Source organism: Nymphaea colorata, chromosome 1 (assembly GCF_008831285.2).
Source record: "Nymphaea colorata isolate Beijing-Zhang1983 chromosome 1, ASM883128v2, whole genome shotgun sequence".
Lineage (NCBI taxonomy): Eukaryota > Viridiplantae > Streptophyta > Magnoliopsida > Nymphaeales > Nymphaeaceae > Nymphaea > Nymphaea colorata.
The window spans coordinates 23097232-23118092 of record NC_045138.2 but is presented as its reverse complement, the minus strand read 5'-3'; the positions used below and the strand labels follow the sequence as shown (position 1 = coordinate 23118092).

The 20861-nt window shown below is 41.6% G+C and overlaps 1 protein-coding gene across 4 annotated transcripts in view; it reads left to right on the top strand.

Moving 5' to 3' along the window:
• The first annotated feature begins 337 nt into the window (after positions 1–337).
• Positions 338–20861, top strand: part of LOC116246033 (CMP-sialic acid transporter 2-like) — a 29181-nt gene continuing 8657 nt past the window's right edge. For 2 of the 4 annotated variants that reach the window (XM_050080157.1, XM_050080154.1), the window contains exons 1-8: positions 358–471; positions 1883–1975; positions 2144–2374; positions 2579–2620; positions 2755–2818; positions 2924–3035; positions 3260–3339; positions 5481–5556. In XM_050080157.1, the coding sequence (XP_049936114.1) occupies positions 2769–2818; positions 2924–3035; positions 3260–3339; positions 5481–5556 (318 nt within the window). In that variant the 5' untranslated portion in view covers positions 358–471; positions 1883–1975; positions 2144–2374; positions 2579–2620; positions 2755–2768. Of the gene's footprint in view, positions 472–1882; positions 1976–2143; positions 2375–2578; positions 2621–2754; positions 2819–2923; positions 3036–3259; positions 3340–5480; positions 5557–20861 lie in introns of all 4 variants that reach the window. The other 2 variants (XM_031617710.2, XM_031617713.2) reach the window with 2 other exon arrangements.

Here is a 20861-nt window from a genome sequence, read left to right as displayed (position 1 = left end):
CAAACAGAGATAGAGGTGAATCCATATCCAAAATACAATTTCTGTCACAGCATGTATAAATATGAGAGTTAGATAAGACATGCCATTTGAATGTTAACTTGCATCCTTGTTTGCTTTTAGTCTGGATCTAGATTTCAACAAGATCCAACCTAAAATATTGGAATAAACGTTGGTAGAATGAGAACCGACAAATCTGAGTGCACTACGGATCTGAGTTCAGCTGCCCAGATTCGAAAGTAGCAGTTAGATCAGGACTGGATATTAGAATATATGATCCATAACCGATTTGTGCTGGATCTACTCGTGTACTGGGAAAGAGGTCTTAATCCGGAGTTCCTGAACTCCCAGACTTCCTCGTTGCTCCCATCTTCAGCTGATCTCAGTGCCACGCTTCCGGCAGAACACGCTTCTCCTGGAAGAGAGGAAGAAGACGAAAGAAGAAGAAGAAGAGAGTGAGAGTCCTTTGGCCTGGTAGGCACCCCCTCTCCCTTTCTCTCTGTTTATCTCGTGTGGCGTTTTCTTTTTAAAAATTTAAAATGTGGGTTACCGTTTCTCCTAAGAGATGTAGGGGATAGCCTTTCATTTGATGGTTAAATTGACGCCGAGACCCGTCGGATTAGATGAGCCCCGTCTCTTTCTGATCGTTAACTGGTTTAAGCCCTGTTTTCACGTCGAAGTTTTGAATTTATTCACTTTCGTGTTCTTATTTTAATGACGTTTTCAGTCCGTTAGTCGTTCGTTTTTGCTTCTGTTTTTTCATTTCCTTTGATGGATCACTGCGCTGATGTAGTCGTTATTTTGCATTGTTTCCGCCTTTCTTCTTTTTCTTTTCAATTATCAAAGATTGCTTGTTGTGGGGCGGATAAAGATCTTGGAGAAGGTCGTGTGGTCTTTTTTGTTTCTTTCAGTCTAGAAAAGCAACTGAGCCAGATTATGATGGTTGTTTTCTTTCTAGGTCCATCCATCTTACATATGATATATGGGTCTACTGAGGCCCTAAATCTCACTCAGAGTTCTATTAAATTCTGATGGTTCTGGCAGGATGGACAATTTTTGTGGGTGTGCATCTTCCGTCAGTTTTATTGCTTAGACTTTGCTAGGAAGATTGTCTGTGTGTATGTCTTTTCTTTCCTCTGATGATGGAAAAGGAAACGTGCGAAGCAATTGATTCACTGAATGGAGCCAGGTTTTGAAGAGATGATCTATCCTACTTCACATGGACGCGGCATATAGGATGTCGAACACAAGTCAACTCCTATCGGTTGTTAATATTTGATGTCACATATACTTTACCAAAATCAAGAATTCATTTACTTTTAGGTATGTGTAGGCGTATTTTACTTGCACACCTATATGGATATGTATCCTTAGTGGAGTTGCGCCTAAGTTACTAGAAAAAATGGCGACCTGCATTCACACATAGTTTAGGTCTCTCTCATTCATGTACAGCGGTGAAAAATGAAACTTCTCCTAACATCTCCTTCCTCGGGTGGATTTAATAGCTAGCTGGATTGGTCTTGGGTCGGTGGAGGAAAAATTGTAGAATATATGGAAGAGGAAGAAGGTCGATGACTATGTTAATATGGGTAGTAGTTCCATCAGACTTTCACATCCATATCGTACTTTTCTGGTACCAGCACTAGCATTGTGTACTTCTTAGTTCTTACTAAAGGGGTAACCTCATTTTGAATCGCAATATGTCCATTTTACCCATCTTATGATCCAGTTATTGTAGCAATGCCAATAGTGTTCGCCAGTATTTTATATTCCAATTTGCTGGTTGTTTTCATGATTATGAATCTATAACTTCATACTTTTTGCTTGCATATACTTTCTCCTCTATTTTTGGTAAATTAGCTGAGAATCCAGAAACACCTTGTAGGGTTCAGTTTGTTTACAACTCGACACTGGATGGTTTCAGCTCAAATCTCATGCTAGTCAACCCATGCTTGGGCAAAATTATCCAACCGACTAGGTGGAATCTGTAAATGTTCTTGAGTGGGGCTTCTTCTTCTTTTGTTCCGCCCTTTCCTAGCTGATACTAGCATAACTTAGAATCCTTCCAGTTTTAACTCTAAGGAATCAAAATGAAGACTGATTGTCCTTTCATGCAAACTGACAAAAAGAAGCTTAATGGTGACAGTTACATTATAACGGGCCATCTGAAGTTTCCTGATAGTATCTTCCTTATGGATGAAATTCACAATAAAGAAGAAAAGGAAAAAAACTGGGGATGATAGAAAAAAGGAGACATCAACAAGTCATTCAGAAGTTGCTCAACCAACAACATGCAGGATGATTGAAGCAATGAGAAAGTATAGACAATCTTCGCTGGTTCTCTGTTTACCTCTAGCTGATTTGATCGTTTTTGTGGGTATGTCAATCTTTTTCATTTTTAGCCCCTTTTTCCTGATATTTAGTTGTCTATGAGGACTAAATTTGATCAATTTACCAGTCATTTCAAGGTCTACGTCTCTGTTTATGTAGGAATACTGCTTGCACAAAGGCATAAGTAATAATATTTTAATTCCTTAGGGTCAAAGTCCAGAAGATGTTTAATCGTGTTATTATTGTTTAGGAAAAAGGTAGCAGAAGGCGTGCTTTGCCAAGACCATTTAAGGTAAGCTTGCCTTGTATTGTGCTTTCACTAAAGCCTACATTGGTTGCCCAAGTTGGTCTCTGCATTTTGTTGTTCATTTACCTTTTTCCTTGTTTTGGATGGAAAACAATTTTCAAATTGCCTTATTCCTGCAGCTCCCCTTGGGAGAATGGGAAAACTTGGGGATGCCTTTGTTGATAACTCCAAATGGAAGCACAAGTAAGTAAAAATTAAGTGCAATAAAATTCTACTTTTATGTTAGCAGTGAAAATGGGTTTTCCAAAATTCTAATGTGTCTCATTTTCGGCCTTTGTGTTGCTGCAGAACACTTGTGACTGTTGCCTTGACATTTCTGACTAGTTCCCAGGCTATACTTATAGCATGGTCCAGAAGAGCTGGAAAATATGACTATAGTGGGACGACAGCAAATTTTTTGGTGGGTAAATGGTAGCTTAAACAAAATGGTTGATGCTCGAGTCTGCATTAATTTTTGTTATGTTTGCTTGCTTAACATGTAACTCATGCCTGTGCGAGAATTGCATTCCATTGAGGTGATTGAAATTTTATTGGCATCAAATGGTTGATTATCCATCTCACTCATTGCTTAACCTGTTTCCCTGCCATTGGTTATTGTTGGTTGATATGATTATGTGTATTAAGGTGGAGGCCTTGAAATGCGTATTATCACTTCTAGCCCTTGCAAAAATATGGAACACGGATGGTGTTACTGAAGATAACAGGTGATCTATTCTCAGTCAAATTTTTACATCACTTGCTTTGTTTTCTTTTCCTTCACACATGCAATTTCATTTGTTTCTCAGGAGAAAGTTCATCTCTCTGACTTGCTTGTCATGATTATTCTTAATATTGTAAGTTAATGGAAAAACTTGGTTATTTGGTTTGGTCCTTTTTTTGGCCTATAACTAACTTTGTAAAAAATGGTGCCTAGACTTTACTAGTGCCCTTAACAAAACATAACATAAATTAAACAAGCACTGTAATATCCAAATAATATTTAATGTTATTCATTTGTGAAAAGCCGTGAGACAACAGTTTATAAGTTTCTCTCACAGACTTTGAAGGTTCTTGACTCTAGGCATTTTGTCTAGTTCTGAAGAACTATTTGCAACATTGATGTCCAAATGTGCTTGGTCTCAGTCACTGGCCGTCATAGAAATTCCATTTCCAATAGGAATTGCAGGGAGAAAGGCTCCCACCTTTATTAGCAAAAAATATATGTACGAAAGTGACTGCACAGGATGCTAAGCATCAACAGAGACAAAACAAGCTGTACACCATACAGCTATGGACCAAAAACCTATTCCACCATTGGTGGACAGTACCAAAACCTGCCAGGGGATGAGAACCCAGCAGACCAGAACAAAATTAGCCAGCATCATTTTGGCCATCCAGGTAGCCACATCTCTTCATGACTTCACCAGCTTGAAAGGCCGGGAAAACTTCCAAAACTGTGATGCAGAGTTTGAGCCATTCCAGATCTGCCCATCTTTCGGGGATTCTATTTCTGCCTGCCATCATGATTCTGAGTCTTCTTCTGACACTCCGACTCTGAACTATCAGTCTCCTCCTTGAAACCCGATGCCAAGTGGGCTGAATCCATTTAGAGAGGAGGAACAGGTCAGGTGAAAGGGATCCATGCTCACGTTTCCTGATCTTGCATTGAAGCTCACTGCTTGCTGAGTCTCCCCAAACAGCCCCAACACTGACACCCATGCTGCTCCTGAGTTCTAGCACCTGCAGAATGTCATATGCCTCCTCAAGTGCTTGGTTTGGATTGCAGACGAGCCCCATGCAGGAGCAGAGCTTCACTAGGGGCAGGTCAGCCTCAGTCCATTTCATGCTGAGAAACGTGTTGCTGCAACTCTAAGTCACATGGGTACTTCAGTAAGGTCCACGTACCCGTGTCGCCGTACCCGTACCCAAAATGGGTACTTTGACACTTGGGTACCTATAGATCCAAACTGTTTAATTTTTCTTTGATTTAATTTTTTCCACCTTTTTATTCTATTCTTTGGATGTGAAAATTCGATTGATGTTCATATTTGACTAAAGGGCTGCTTGGTTGTCCATATGTTTAAAGTTTTTCATAGGTTTCTTAAACACACTGCTGCAAGAGCCGTTGATATATATTTTCTATGTTATTTATTTGTTTATGTTGATGTATATCCTTTATTTTGATACATATTTTCTAAGTATTTCTTATTGTTTATATATATATATGGCCGTACCCCCGCACCCAAGTTTTTTGAAAATGCTCAGTACCCGACCCGCACCGGCACCCGTACCCGTACCTATGTGACATAGCCGCAACTCCAAAATGTGCTTGGTCCCAGTCACTGGCCATCATTGAAATTCCATTTGTCAATCTCATCTTGCAAGTTGGTAAGGAGATAACAAGTTGAGATTGAATTTCAGAGTTGAAAAATCATCAATGAATGGTCATCAGTTATCCTTCACCAATTGAAAACTATGCACATTAGGACTTGTCAGTGATCCATAAAAAAGAATGATACATGAGAAACACCAAATAGAAATTTATTCCATATATTTACTTGCTTTATGGATTGAAACAGTAAATGATGAATTAGTGTATGCTACCCACAAGGTAAATGAACAAAATGAGTGATGAGTGGAGGAAGCAAAAATCACGTGACAACATGCACGAGAGTGGAGCACAAGTGCATTGGTGTGCTTCTCTGCTACAGCATATATTTTTGTTTTCATGTTGGTCGATTAGCAATTATCATGGGGCTTACTGATGACCTTTGTTCCTGCATTTTCAGTTTTTTTTTGGTTGTTGCATTCATGTCTTTTTGTACGTGCATTTCCTTTATCTGACCATTTTTTATTTGCTACTCAGAGTAGGTACTACTTTAGATGAGGTTAAAGTTTACCCGATTCCTGCAGCTCTTTATCTCGTCAAGAATTTGTTGCAAGTAAGTTGCTTGGATGCTGAAATCAGCACATAGCTTTTTTTGTTAGAATCCATCTCTGTTCGTCATAAAATAAGTTGATATTTCTAGGTGGCATAATATGAAAAAGAAGACTTTTATAGATTCGTTTACATATGTAGGGCGATTCAATCATGTCAGATTCCAAATGTTGTTGGTTAATTAAAATTGAAAAATGTTTCGCTACAAAACAGTTATTATATTGGCATTAGTGATTTATATATATATATATATATATATATATATATATATATATATAGCATTTGTGATGGTCAGTTTTTTGTTAATGGTTTTTAGCATTAGAATACCCTCTTGTGACAGTTTTTTGTGACAGAAAATAAAAAAAAACCATCCGGTCACGGAAATAGCTGGCTGATTTCAATATATATATAATCACATCAAATGCGTATTATTCGAAAAAAATGCATATAATATCCGAGAAATAAATCACCCGCATAAAACAGCAATTAGGTGCGTCTTTGTTAAAAAAACACCAGAAAATAAAAAACATGAAAAAATGCATATTATATGCGTTAGGATTTATTAAATGTTTTAAATTTTTTAAAAATGTGCGGAGATTTTCCCATGATATACAACTTTGCCGTATTATACCCAAGAAATTCTTCACCATATAATACCCATACACGATTTATGTGACAGTGGTATGTATGTATGTATGTATCATAGTCACCGGCCCATTCTATCTCTCGAGATTGGATGGTCCATAATAATGATGGGTGAGGTGGATTTCACCATCAGGTTTCACTTTTCTGCTGTTGTTGTGCATGGGAACAACAATTTTGACATCTGTCCTCAAAACTCATACTTTCACCACTGTTGACGGATCTTGATGTATGGGTCTGGGTTTGGACCCGATCCAGTGTGTCCTAGTTTGGGCATACTTATAGCATTGTAAACCCTAATCTTAAAGGTTAATGAAGTATCAAAGAGAGAGAGAGAGTCTGGCGGCTAGTGGGCACCAGACCTCCTCACCCGTGGTTTTTTCCCTCTAGTTGAGGGTTTTCCACGTTACATCTATGTTCAATCTTCCGTTCTTGTGCGTCTATTATTTCTACATGGTATCAGAGCTGACGAGTTTGAAAAATTTTTTTTAGGGTTGTGAAGTCCCAACCCTAAATCACTTGCCGCTGCCGCTGCTTCTGCCGCCGCCACCGCCGCTGCCCACCGCCGCCGTCGCCGCCGCCCGACTGCATCGCCTGAGATTCTCTGCGTCACCTGTGTCTGCCACTCTGCCGCCGCTGCCATTGTCGACCGTGCCCTAGTTGTTTCGTTGTTCTGCTCCAGTGCTGTTGATCGCTCCAGCATCACCCGACCAGGCTCCAGTGTTGTCCTCAGGGGTTGTCGCTGCTGTGTGCCTCTGTTGGTCAGCCGTTTGTAGTTGGTGATCATGGCCAACACGTCTTCCTCCTCCACAGTCAATACCGATCAGCATGATGTTGGGACAGTGAGAACTGATAATGTACCGGTTCAAGTTACCACCATTCGGCTTACCAAAGATAATTATCTACGATGGTATGCTGCAATTACTATGAGGATCGCTGGTCGAGGACGAACTACCTATATGAATGGGAGAAGGGTCGAACCTGATGTGGATAGTATGGCTTGGGATACATGGTTTCTTAAGGACAACCAGGTAAAAACTTGGATTGTTAATTCAGTGTCTTCGGATATTCAACCCATCATTCTTCGAAAGAAGACTGCGAGGGATATGTGGATTATTTTGGAACAGATGTACGGTCAAAAGAAAAGAAAAGTTTGTGTGTATCAACTAATGAAGGAAGTATATGCTCTGCGGCAAGGGGATCTCTCGGTTGCAGATTTCTACGCAATATTAAAATCTAAGTGGGAGGATCTTGACTACTATTCCGATGTTACATGGAGTTCTGCTCAAGACCAGATGCAGTATATGGCAAAGGAGTGGGAGAATAGGGTATTCCTTTTCTTAGCTGGACTGAACGATGAATTCGAGAATATAAGAAGTCAGATTCTTAACTCTGACAAATCATTCAGTATTGAAGATGTCTATTCCCGTGTTGAAGCTGAAGAGCAAAGGAGGCTGGTCATAAGTGGGAGAAAGGGGGACCCCATGTCTCACACTGAACGGTCCGCCTTCGTTAGCCGTGCCTCTGTGGGAACTACCCGTTCTTCCCGTCAGTGTACACACTGCAAAAAACTTGGTCATACGATGGACTTTTGTTGGGACCTGCATCCCGAGAAGAAGAATAGTAGGGGGAGATCTTCTGGTGGGAAGAAGCCCGTTTCGAATGCAACGAATCCTAGTGATGGTAAAGTTTCTATTTTTGCAGAACAGATTCGTGAGCTGCGAGCATATTTGAGCCAGATTGATGTTGGTCAGGCTGACACGTCAGATGAGGTGAATGTCAATCAGGCACTAGCTGTTTCAGGTGAACAAGGTACTTCTTGTATGGGAGAGTGGATTGTTGATAGTGGTGCCACTCATCACATGACTGGTAACCCCAAACTCTTTCATGACTACAAGCTATCATCGGGAAAGGAACGTGTGTCCCTTGCCGATGGCTCCTTTACCTCTGTGGCAGGGAAAGGAAGTCTGTCTTTATTGAACAATTTCTTGGTGCATGGTGCCCTGCATGTTCCCCATCTTCCCTTAAATCTTTTATCTGTTAGCAAGATCACCAAGGAACTGAACTGTGAACTTATATTTTCTGAAAAACGTTCTGTTTTGTAGGACTTGGTGACAGGGAAGAAGATTGAGATTGGTTTGGTGTCTGATGGTTTGTGTTGATAGATTGTGTGTTTCGGGTCCGGATCCATACCCGACCTGCCTTGTAGCCCGTTTTGGGCTCTACTTAAGTCATGTAACCCTAATCCTTAAGAGTTAATGATAATCTTAAGAGAGAGAGAGTCTGGCTGCTAGTGGGCACCAACTCCTCCTCATTCGTGGTTTTTTCTCCCTCGTGTTGAGGGTTTTCCACGTTACATCGTGATCATTGTTTCTCTTCGTCTTCTTCTTGTTCGTATTTCTACACATTGTTTCTCTTCGTCTTCTTCTTATTCGTATTTCTACATGGTATCAGAGCCGTGAAGTTCCGGCGTTTCTGGTTTGTCTTTTGCCCATGTTGGAGGAGGTCTCGCCCGGCACTGTTCATCGCCCGTGCCCGAGCTTCGTCTGTCGCCCCACCGCCATCTCCGCCTAGCGACGACCGGCCCAGCGACGCCCTGATCAGTGCCGTTCCTGTTTCAGCTGCTTCCGCCCAGCGTCGGCCTACCCAGCGACGACCTGTCCAGCGGCGTTCCTCTCTGTCATCCGACGCATCGCCCACCACCGTGTCTTTTTCCGGTGCCGCGCCGCTCTGCCTGGTTCCGGCGGTCTATTTCCGCCCAGCGCCGCGCCGCTCTGCCTGGTTTCGGCGGTCTGTTTCCGCCCAGCGCCGCTCTGCGTGGTTCCGGCAGTCTGTCTCTGCCCAGCGCCGCTCCCTCGTTTTTTTCTCTGGCGCTGCCTCTCTGTTGCTGTTTCTTCCGCCGGTCATCACTCTTCGCCTCACCAAGGAGAATTATTTCTCGTGGTCGCCTGCTATGACTATGGGGATTGCTGGCCGTGGTCGCATGGCCTATATTGATGGGAGCAACCCCGAACCAGCAAGAACAAGTGATGTGTGGCACACTTGGTTTCTTGAAGATAATCAAGTGAAAACTTGGATTGTCAATTCTGTTTCCGCCGATATTCAGCCCCTTATCCTTCAGAAGAAGACTGCTAGAGACATGTGGGTGGTCCTCGAGCAAATGTATGGCCAAAAGAAGACCACAATTCGTACTTACCAAGTAATGAAGACAGTCTATGGCATTCGACAAGGGAACTCGTCTGTTGCAGAGTACTATGGAGCTTTGAAAGCCAAGTGGGAAGAGCTTGACTATCATTCTGATATTCCTTGGCATTGTCCCCATGATCAGGCGCTCTATGTTGCTCATGAATGGGAAAACAGGGTGTTCCTCTTTTTAGCAGGTTTAAATGATGAGTTTGAAGGTGTTCGAAGCCAGATTCTGAATTCAGGAGAGGTGTCCAGTATTGAAGATGTGTACTCCTGTGTTGAAGCGGAAGAACAGAGGAGGCTTGTTACAAAAGAAGGGAAGAGGGAACTTGTGCCCTATAACGAGAGATCCGCTCTCGTGAGTCGTGGTCCTGGCGGCCCGTCTAGATCCCTTCACCGGTGCACTCACTGCAAGAAGACAGGTCACACCGTGGATTATTGTTGGGATCTTCATCCAGAAAAGAAGGAAAACAAATGGAGATCTTCGATTGGGAGAACGCCTGTGTCTGAGGTGCCAGCATCCAGTGGAGAAAAAGTCTCCATTTCTGCTGACCAGCTTCGTGAACTAAGGGCTTATTTGGGCAGGATTGATGTCAACAAGATTGAGACCTCAGAGGGAACTACAGCTAATCATGCTCTTGCTATTATTGGCAATCAAGGTAACTCTTCTGTGGGGGAATGGATTGTCGATAGTGGTGCTACTCATCACATGACAGGTAATCCAAAATTGTTTCATGAGTATAAGTTGTCCTCGGGAAAGGAACGTGTTTCTCTTGCAGATGGTTCCTCTACCTGTGTGGCAGGCGAAGGCACCCTGTCCTTGTTGGACAAATTTCATGTGCAGGGCGCTTTACATGTTCCCCAGTTTCCTTTAAATCTCTTATCAGTCAATAGACTTACTAAAGAATTGAATTGTGAACTTATATTCTCTGCCGATCATTGTGTTTTGCAGGACTTGGTGACAGGGAAGAGGATTGGGATTGGTTTAGCTTCTGATGGATTATATCGTCTTCCCATACGTGTGGCTACTGTTCTGTTGACAGCGATCCGCAAGACAGATAAGAGAAGAGAAGATTGTCTTCAATCTTTTATGTACTGGCATGAACGTTTTGGGCATTTACCTTTTGGGATTTTGAAACATTTGTTTCCAGACTTGTGTTCCTCCTTTGATTTGTCTTCCATTTCTTGTGATGTTTGTCAGTTTGTCAAACATGTGAGGGCTTCGTACCCTCTTTCTTCTAGTTGTGCTAATAAAGCTTTTTCCCTGATTCACTCTGATGTATGGGAACCTTTGGGCATTCATACCCGTCAAGGTTTCTAGTATTTTATCACTTTCATTGATGATTTCTCTCGTGCTACATTTATATACTTGTTAAAAGACCGCAGCGAGTTTCCTCGCATCATAGAGACATTTATTCTTCTTGTGCATACCCAGTATGGTGCGAATGTTAAAACTTTCAGGTCCGATAATGCCCGTGAGTACATGTGTCAGCCTATTGAGGAGTTTCTTAGACAACGGGGGATTGTTCACGAGACATCCTATAGTTACACCCCCCTCAAAATGGGGTAGCTGAAAGGAAAAATCGTCAACTCCTTAATGTCACCAGGGCTCTTTTGTTTCAGAGAAATCTTCCTAAACACTATTGGGGTGATGCAGTTCTTACTAGTGCCTATCTTATTAACCGCATGCCTAGTCGTGTTTTGAATGGTAGGACTCCCCACTCGTTGCTTCCTGGCAATCGTCCACCATTTCCTCTTCCTCCTCGTGTTTTTGGTTGTGTATGTTTTATCCATGATCACAGTCCAAATGTCAAGAAACTTGATCCTAGGTCTATCAAAGGTGTCTTTGTTGGATACTCCCCTACGCAAAAAGGATACAAATGTATTGATCCTATTACTGGTCGAGCTTATGTTACGAGGGATGTTACCTTCTTGGAACATGCCTCTTACTTTGGTGTGAATCCTCTTCAGGGGGAGGAGTCTATGGGCAAGGAAGAGTATTCTCAAAGACAAGAACTTTAGTTTATAGATTTTTTGGACTACAAGAAAGCAGAATCACTTAATACTGTTGATGTGCCTGAGAAGGAGGAAAGGGGTGACAATAGCATTGAGAAGGAAGGCCCTTAGTTGTTTGGACAGTTCTACTCTAGACGAGGTACTCGGACAGAGATGATGACTTGTGATGCTAGATCTACTTCCAATCCCAATGCCACTCCTTCCCTGGATGAACCAAGTCCTACCGAGGAGACCGTGGAGACTCATGATGAGGTTGAAAAGAAGAATGACGATCTTCCCATTGCCCTGAGAAAGGGTGTCAGGTCATGTACTCAACACCCCATTGGTAATTTTGTTTCTTATTCCAGACTTGTGAAAGATTACAAGTGATTTGTTTCTACTCTTTCTTTGGCTGTGATTCCCAGGACTGTCGCTGAAGCTCAAAGTGACTCCAAGTAGGCTGATGCAATGAAAGAAGAAATAGATGCCCTAAGAAGAAACTTGACATGGGAAGTGGTGAAGATTCCTGAAGCCGCTCACCTAGTTGGATCCAAATGGGTGTATACCATCAAGTACAAACTAGATGGGAGTGTTGAAAGATATAAAGCTCGACTTGTGGCCAAGGGGTTTAGCCAGAAATATGGAATTGATTACTTGGAAACCTTTGCTCCTGTTGCGAAAATGAAGACTGTGAGGGTGGTTATATCCCTAGCTGTGATGAAGGAGTGGAAGATGTATCAACTGGATGTTAAGAATGCATTCCTCAATGGTGACCTCGAAAAAGAAGTATATATGCATATGCCTCCAGGATATGAAGAACCAGAAAAGTGTTGTAAGCTGAAAAAGGCCTTGTATGGCCTTAAGCAATCGCCCAGAGCGTGGTTTGAACGACTGAGAAGAGTGATGATACATCATGGATACAAACAAGGAAATGGAGATCACACACTGTTTGTGAAGAAGAAGGAGAGCAGGGTTACTCTCCTGCTCGTCTACGTAGATGACATGATTGTTACTGGAGATGATGAGGTGGAGATTATCAAGCTAAAAGGGTTACTGGCTACAGAATTCGACCTCAAAGATCTTGGCAAGCTAAGGTATTTTCTTGGTATGGAGGTTGCTAGGTCTAGTACTGGTCTTGTACTAAACCAAAGGAAATATACATTAGATCTGCTAGAAGAAACTGGTAAATTGGGATGTAGACCTACTCCTACCCCTTTTGACACTGGGCACAAGTTGAGTCTTAGAGATGGAGAGCCTCTCTGTGAAGAAGACAAGGGAAGATATCAACGTTTGGTTGGGAAGCTAATTTATCTTACCCTCACAAGACCTGATATCACCTTTGCGGTGAATGTTTTGAGCCAATTCATGCATGCGCCAACCGATGCACATCTGAAAGCTGTGGACAGAGTGCTATGCTACCTGAAGAAAAATCCTGGCAAGGGACTCCTGTATGTGAAACAAGAGACTGTGGAAATCGAGGGCTATTCTGATGCGGATTGGGCAAGTTGTGGTGATACCAGACGATCCACTACAGGGTACTGTGTCTACTTGGGAGGAAACCTTGTTGTATGGAGGAGCAAGAGACAGGATGTTTGCTCTAGATCCAGTGCAGAGGCAGAATATAGGGCAGTTGCTATGGGAGTGTCAGAGTTATTATGGTTGAAGATATTGTTGACTGACATTGGAATAGAGATTGAAGGACCTATGAAGATGTATTGTGATAACAAGTCTACAATCAACTTAGCCAACAATCATGTTCTTCACGACAGAACAAAACATGTTGAAATTGATCGTCACTTCATTCGGGAAAGAATTGATGCGAAAGAGTTGATCTTACCTTACATGAAGTCTGAAGACTAAACTGTTGATGTTCTGACGAAAGCTCTTCCTTCAGCTTCATTTGAGAGGAATGTATCCAAGTTGGGCATGTTTGATATGTATGCCCAACTTGAGGGGGAGTGTTGATAGATTGTGTGTTTCGGGTCCGGATCCATACCCGACCCGCCTTGTAGCCCGTTTTGGGCTCTACTTAAGTCATGTAACCCTAATCCTTAAGAGTTAATGATAATCTTAAGAGAGAGAGAGTCTGGCTGCTAGTGGGCACCAACTCCTCCTCATTCGTAGTTTTTTCTCCCTCGTGTTGAGGGTTTTACACGTTACATCGTGATCATTGTTTCTCTTCGTCTTCTTCTTGTTCGTATTTCTACACATTGTTTCTCTTCGTCTTCTTCTTGTTCGTATTTCTACAGTTTGTATCGGCTTCCTATACGCGTTGCCACAACCCTTATGTCAGTAGTCAACAGGACAGAGAAGAAGAAGGAAGAGTGTCATCAGTTATTTTTGTATTGGCATGAACGCCTTGGTCATCTCCCTTTTGAGATTTTGAAACAATTGTTCCCTGAATTGTGTTCCAGTTTGAACATTTCCATGTTATCTTGTGATGTGTGTCAGTTTGCAAAGCATGTTAGAGCTTCGTATCCTATTTCAAATACTTGTGCTAATAAAGCTTTCTCTTTGATTCATTCTGATGTGTGTGGACCTTCAGGCATTCTTTCTCGTGGTGATTTTCAGTACTTTATGACTTTCATAGATGACTATTCAAGGTGTACTTTTGTTTATCTGTTGAAAGACCGTAGCGAAGTACCTCATATTATAGAAACCTTCATTCTCCTAGTGGAAAACCAGTATGGTGAGTCTGTCAAGACATTCCGGTCTGATAATGCTCGTGAGTATATGTGTCTCACTGTTGAGGAATTCCTTCGAAAGAGGGGGATTGTTCATGAGACATCATGTAGTTATACACCTCCTCAAAATGGAGTTGCTGAGAGAAAAAACCGCCAGTTACTAAATGTCACCTGAGCTTTATTGTTCCAAAGGAATCTTCCAAAATATTATTGGGGAGATGCGGTCATTACTAGTGCCTATTTGATTAATCGCATGCCTAGTCGAGTGTTAAATGGTCGTACACCCTACTCCATGCTTCTAGAGAGTAGCCAACCTTTTCACATCCCTCATCGGGTCTTTGGATGTGTGTGTTTCATTCATAATCACAACCCGAATGTGAAAAAACTTGACCCCAAATCAATTAAGGGAATATTTCTTGGGTATTCTCCTATTCAAAAGGGGTATAAATGTCTAGATCCCACCACTGGTCGAGTGCACATTACCAAGGATGTCACGTTCTTGGAACATGTCTCTTATTTTGGTGAGAGTTCTCTTCAGGGGGAGAAGTCAATGTCTAAGGAAGAGCATTCTCCAAGTCAGGAAATTCAGTTTACAGATTTTCTGTATTACAAGCATATCTGTCGAGGTGCTTGGAAAAGAAGAAGATTGGACCTCTATTGAGGTACATGAACAGGGAAATGAGGGAGAGTGTCCTATGGAGATAGAAAAAGAAGACAATCGTCTGTTTGGGCAGGTGTATTCTAGGAGAAGAGCTTGTACTGACAAGGTGATTGATGGTGAGAAGTCCACTCCGAATCCCAATCCTACTTCTTCCTTGGATGACCCAAGTTATGCTCAGAAGCAACCTGTTGAGAGAGAAAGGCAAACAGAAAATGAAAAGGAGGATCTCCCCATTGCCCTGAGAAAGGGTGTTAGGTCATGTACCCAACACCCTATTGGTAACTTTGTATCTTACTCTAGATTGAGCACTGACTACAAATGTTTTGTATCCTCCTTGTTTGTGGCTGTGATTCCCAGGAATGTTACAGAGGCTCAGAGTGACCCCAAGTGGACTCATGCTATGCAAGAAGAGATAGAGGCCGTAGACAGAAATCAAACATGGGAGGTGGTAGAGATTCCTAAAGCAGCTCATTTGGTTGGGTCAAAGTGGGTATACACCATTAAGTACAAACCAGATGGGAACATTGAGAGGTACAAAGCATGTCTGGTAGCCAATGTGTTCAGTCAGAAATATGAGATCGACTACTTAGAGACGTTTGCCCCAGTTGCGAAGATGAAGACTGTTAGAGTTATTATCTCTTTGGCAGTGCTGAAGGGTTGGGAGATGTGCCAACTCGATGTTAAAAATGCATTTCTCAACGGAGATCTCGAAGAGGAAGTATATATGTGTATGCCCCCGGGTTTTGAGAGACTTGGAAAATGCTGTAAACTGAAGAAGGCTTTGTATGGGCTCAAACAGTCTCTCCGAGCATGGTTTGAACGTCTCAGACTTGTTATGAAGAAGCATGACTACAAACAAGGAAATGGAGATCATATCCTGTTTGTAAAGAGGATAGAGGGTTAAGTTATCCTACTATTGGTTTATGTTGATGATATGATTATTACAGGTGATGATGAAGAAGAAATAGCAAGATTAAAGGGTTTACTATCGGCTGAATTTGATCTCAAGGACCTTGGCAAGCTGAAGTACTTCCTTGGTATTGAAATTGTCAGATTAGGTACAACTCTTATGCTTAATCAAAGGAAGTATATCTTGGATTTACTGAAGGAGACAGGAAAACTGGGATGCAGACCAGCTTCTACTCCTCTGGATGCTGGGCACAAACTCAGTAGCAAGGATGGAGAACTTTTGTGTGAAGAAGTTGAAGGGAGATATCAACGTCTAGTTGGTAGATTGATATACCTCACTCTGACTAGACCAGATATCACCTTTGCTGTAAATGTAATGAGCCAGTTTATGCATGCACCTACGGATACGCACTTGAAGGCTGTAGATAGAATCCTGTGTTACTTGAAGAAGAATCCTGGCAAGGGACTTCTATATGTGAAACAAAGGTTTATAGAAATTGAAGGGTATTCTGATGCAGACTGGGCATGCTGTGTTGACACCAGAAGATCTACTTCAGGGTACTGCATTTACTTGGAAGGAAGTCTAGTTGTTTGGAGAAGCAAGAGACAAGATGTTTGTTCCCGCTCAAGTGCAGAGGCTGAATATAGGGCAGTTGCTATTGGAGTATCAGAGTTGTTGTGGCTAAAGATCTTGCAGACTGATATTGGGATAGAGATTGAAGGGCTTATGAGGATGTATTGTGATAACAAGTCTGCGATTAACTTGGCTAACAATCCAGTGCTTCATGATTGAACAAAGCATGTTGAGATTGACTGTCACTTCATCAGAGAAAGAATTGATGCCAGGGAGTTAACATTACCATACATGAAGTTTGAAGACCAAACTGCTAATATTCTAACTAAAGCTTTACATGTAACTCCGTTTGAGAGAAATGTATCCAAGTTGGGCATGTTTGATATGTATGCCCAACTTGAGGGGGAGTGCTGACGGATCTTGATGTATGGGTCTGGGTCTGGACCCGATCCAGTGTGTCCTAGTTTGGGCATACTTATAGCATTGTAAACCATAATCTTAAAGGTTAATGAAGTATCAAAGAGAAAGAGAGTCTGGCGCCTAGTGGGCACCAGACCTCATCACCCGTGGTTTTTTCCCTCTAGTTGAGGGTTTTCCACGTTACATTTGTGTTCGATCTTCCATTCTTGTGCGTCTATTATTTCTACAACCACCACCAAGAATTTAACAAGGAAAAAATAAACATCAGACAAACCTTAGTGAAAAGACTTTCAATAAGGCACAAACTTTCTGTTGGTAAGCCTAATATAGTTCTCCTTGCAAAAACTTAAACATAAGAAGCTTACGATGCCTTTAGGCAAATGAAGATGGTTGCAGGATAGAAAAGCTGCAGTGATTTTGTTGAACTAGGAATCGTGAAGAAGCAATTTGAATAGCAACACATAGGAACAGACTGGAAGCAGGACGCCCTTGAAAAAGTCTCCTGATAGGCAGAAACAAAAACCCAATGGTAAAATGTATAGACAATGGTGTAACACATTTTTTTCCAGCTGACAGTCAATAATGGAAAGGCTAGGATTTGTGCTACAAATTAGTAATAGGAAGGAGGGATCTTTGAAGGGAAACTATAGTTGTGTTTTTATGATAACTAAGAAGAAGATTGGTGGAAGAGGTGGACTAGAAGCAAATATTTGAGATTAAAGATAGATCTAAAACTTTTGAATTTTTGACTTCGGGAACAACATCAATTGAATCTCTCAGGACAATCCCTTTTTATGGCAATTGCAAGCACTAGTTCTAAATTTCTAATAGTGTTTGGTACAACATTATAATTGTCATGTAATCACTGGAGTTTCCTTGCAAGAAGAAGAATGAACATTGTAGAAACACGAAGATCAAGAACAAAAGAATACGATGAACATGATGTAACGTGAAAAAACCCTCAGCAAGAGGAAAAAAACCACGGACAAGGAGGAATTGGTGCCAACTAGCAACCAGACTCTCTCTCGTAAGATTTCATTAACTCACTCAAGATTAGGGTTACAATCATTAAGGAAGGCCCAACAAGAGCTACACGATGGATCGGGTAAGGATCCAGACCCGGTCCCGAGACCCATCTAACATGCTTCAACACTCCCCCTTAAGTTGGGCATACATATCAAACATGCTCAACTTAGATACATTTCTCTCAAATGAAGTTGAAGATAGAGCTTTCGTCAGAACATCAGCGGTTTGGTCTTCAGACTTCATGTAAGGTAAGATTAACTCTTTAGCATCAATCCTTTCACGAATGAAGTGACGATAAATCTCAACATGCTTTGTTATGTCGTGTACTACAGGGTTGTTGGCTAAGTTGATTGCAGACTTGTTGTCACAGTACATCTTCATTGGTCCTTCAACCTCTATTTCGATATCAGTCAGCAATATTTTCAGTCATAGTAAGTCTGACACTCCCATAACAGTAGCTCTGTATTCTGCCTCTGCACTAGATCGAGAACACACATCCTGTCTCTTGCTCCTCCAGACAACAAGATTTCCTCCCAAGTAGACACAATACCTTGTGGTAGACCGTCTAGTATCAGCACAACCTGCCCAGTCTGCATCGGAGTACCCCTCAATCTCTACAGTCTCTTGTTTCACATACAAGAGTCTCTTGCCAGGATTTCTCTTCAAATAGCACAATATTCTGTCTACAGCCTTCAGGTGTGTATCAGTAGGTGCATGCATGAATTGACTCAGTAAATTCACCGTAAAAGTGATACCTGGTCTCGTAAGGGTAAGATAAATCAACTTTCCAACCAGACGTTGATATCTTCCCTTAGCTTCTTCACAGAGCAGCTCTTCATCTCTAAGGCTTAACTTGTGTCCAGTATCAAGTGGGGTAGAAGCGGGTCTACACCCTAGTTTACCAGTCTCCTCCAACAAATCTAATGTATATTTCCTTTGGTTTAGCACAAGGCCAGTACTAGATCTAGCAATCTCAATACCAAGAAAATACTTCAGTTTGCCAAGATCTTTGAGATCAAATTCAGTAGCCAGTAACACTTTTAACTTGAAGATCTCCTCCTCATCATCTCCCGTGACAATCATGTCATCCACATAGACAAGTAAAAGAGTGACCCTGCCCTCTTTTTTCTTCACAAATAGAGTGTGGTCTTCATTCCCTTGATTGTACCCATGATGTTGCATCACTTGTCTAAGTCGTTTGAACCATGCTCTAGGCGACTGCTTGAGGCCAAATAATGCCTTTTTCAGCTTACAACATTTCTCTGGTTCTTCATATCCTGGGGGCATATGCATATACACTTCTTCTTCGAGATCACTATTGAGGAAAGCGTTCTTAACATCGAGTTGGTACATCCTCCACTCCTTCATCGCAGTTAGAGACATAACAACTCTAACTGTCTTCATTTTCGCAACTGGAGCAAAAGTCTCTAAATAATCAATCCCATATTTTTGACTGAACCCCTTGGCCACAAGACGAGCTTGATATCGAACTCGATGGCCAACAGTTCCTTTAACTTTGCTATTTCATCTTCATTGTCACCTGTGACAATCATATCATCAACATATACCAACAAAAGAGTAACTTTATGTTCCTTTCACTTTACAAAGAGTGTATGATCTTCATTCCCTTGATGATACCTATATTGTCTTATTATAAGTCTAAGTCGTTCAAACCATGCCCGAGGAGATTGCTTAAGCACATACCAAGCTTTTCGCAGCTTGCAGCATTTTCTAGGTTCCTCATATCCTGGAGGCATACACATATATACTTCCTCTCCAATGTCTCCATTGAGAATTGCGTTCTTAACATCAAGTTGGTACATCTTCCACTCCCTTATCACCGCTAAGGAGATACTAATTCTGTTTTCATTTTCACAACTGGAGCAAACGTTTCCAAGTAGTCAATTCCATATTCCTGACTGAACTCATTGGCTACTAGACAAGTTTTATATCTGTCTACACTCCCATCTGACTTATATTTAATGGTGTAAACTCGCTTTGATCATACCAGATGAGCCGCTTTGGGGGATATTAACCACCTCCCACGTTTTGTTTTTGTTCAGTGCTACCATCTCTTCTGGCATCACATGAACCCACTTGGAATGATATGAAATTACCAAAAGGGTGTTGAGTACATGACTTGATACCCTTTCTAAGAGCAATGGGTAATTCTTCATTTTCGGCCTTTATCTGAGTACTTCAACCAACATCTCCTGAGTGACTTGGGTCATCTAGGGAAGGAGTAGCATTAGGATTGGGAGTAGGATTTTTGTCACCAGTCATCTCACCAGTGGGCTCTACTACAAGCAATCTTCGCCTAGAGTAAACCTGCCCAAACAGGCGGCTATGTTCCTCCTGATTCCCAGTTGAGCAACCATCATCTGTATTGTGTTCTAGCGGGTCTGTAACCTGAATCTCTTCCTTTTTGTACTCTAGAAATCTGTAAACTGAATCTCTTGATTTGGAGAATACTCTTCTCTTGTTGTAGACCTCTCCCCTTGAAGAGAATTCTCACCAAAATAGGAAGTGTGTTCCAGGAATGTGACATCTTTAGTAACATAGACACGACCAGTGGAAGGGTCTAGACACTTATATCCTTTCTGAATGGAGGAATAACCTAGAAACATTCTCTTAATCGACTTTGGATCAAACTTTTTAATATTAGGACTGTGATGGTGAATAAAACAAACACAGCCAAAAACTCTAAGTGAAAGGGAAAAAGGTTGACGACTTCCTGGTAACATAGAGTGAGGCGTCTGCCCATTCAACACACGACTAGGCATACAGTTAATTAGATACGCACTGGTCAACACAACATCCCCCCAATACTTCTTTGGGACATGATGTTGAAAAGAAAAGCTCGAGTCACATTCAATAACTGGTGATTCTTTTGTTCAACAACCCCATTTTGAGGTGGAGTATAACTACATGATGTTTCATGAACAATCTCCCTTTTTCGAAAGAAGCTATCAACAGAATGACACACATACTCACGAGCATTGTCAAACCAAAAGGTCTTAACAAAGGTTCCAAATTGAGTTTCCACAAGAACAATGAAAGTCTCTATGACATTAGGCACTTCACTACGGTCTTTCAGCAAATATACAAAGGTGTTACAAGAGCAATCATCTATGAAAGTTATAAAGTACTGAAAACCATGATAAGAAGGAATTCCCGAAGGTCCTCACACATCAAAATGGATCAAGGCAAAA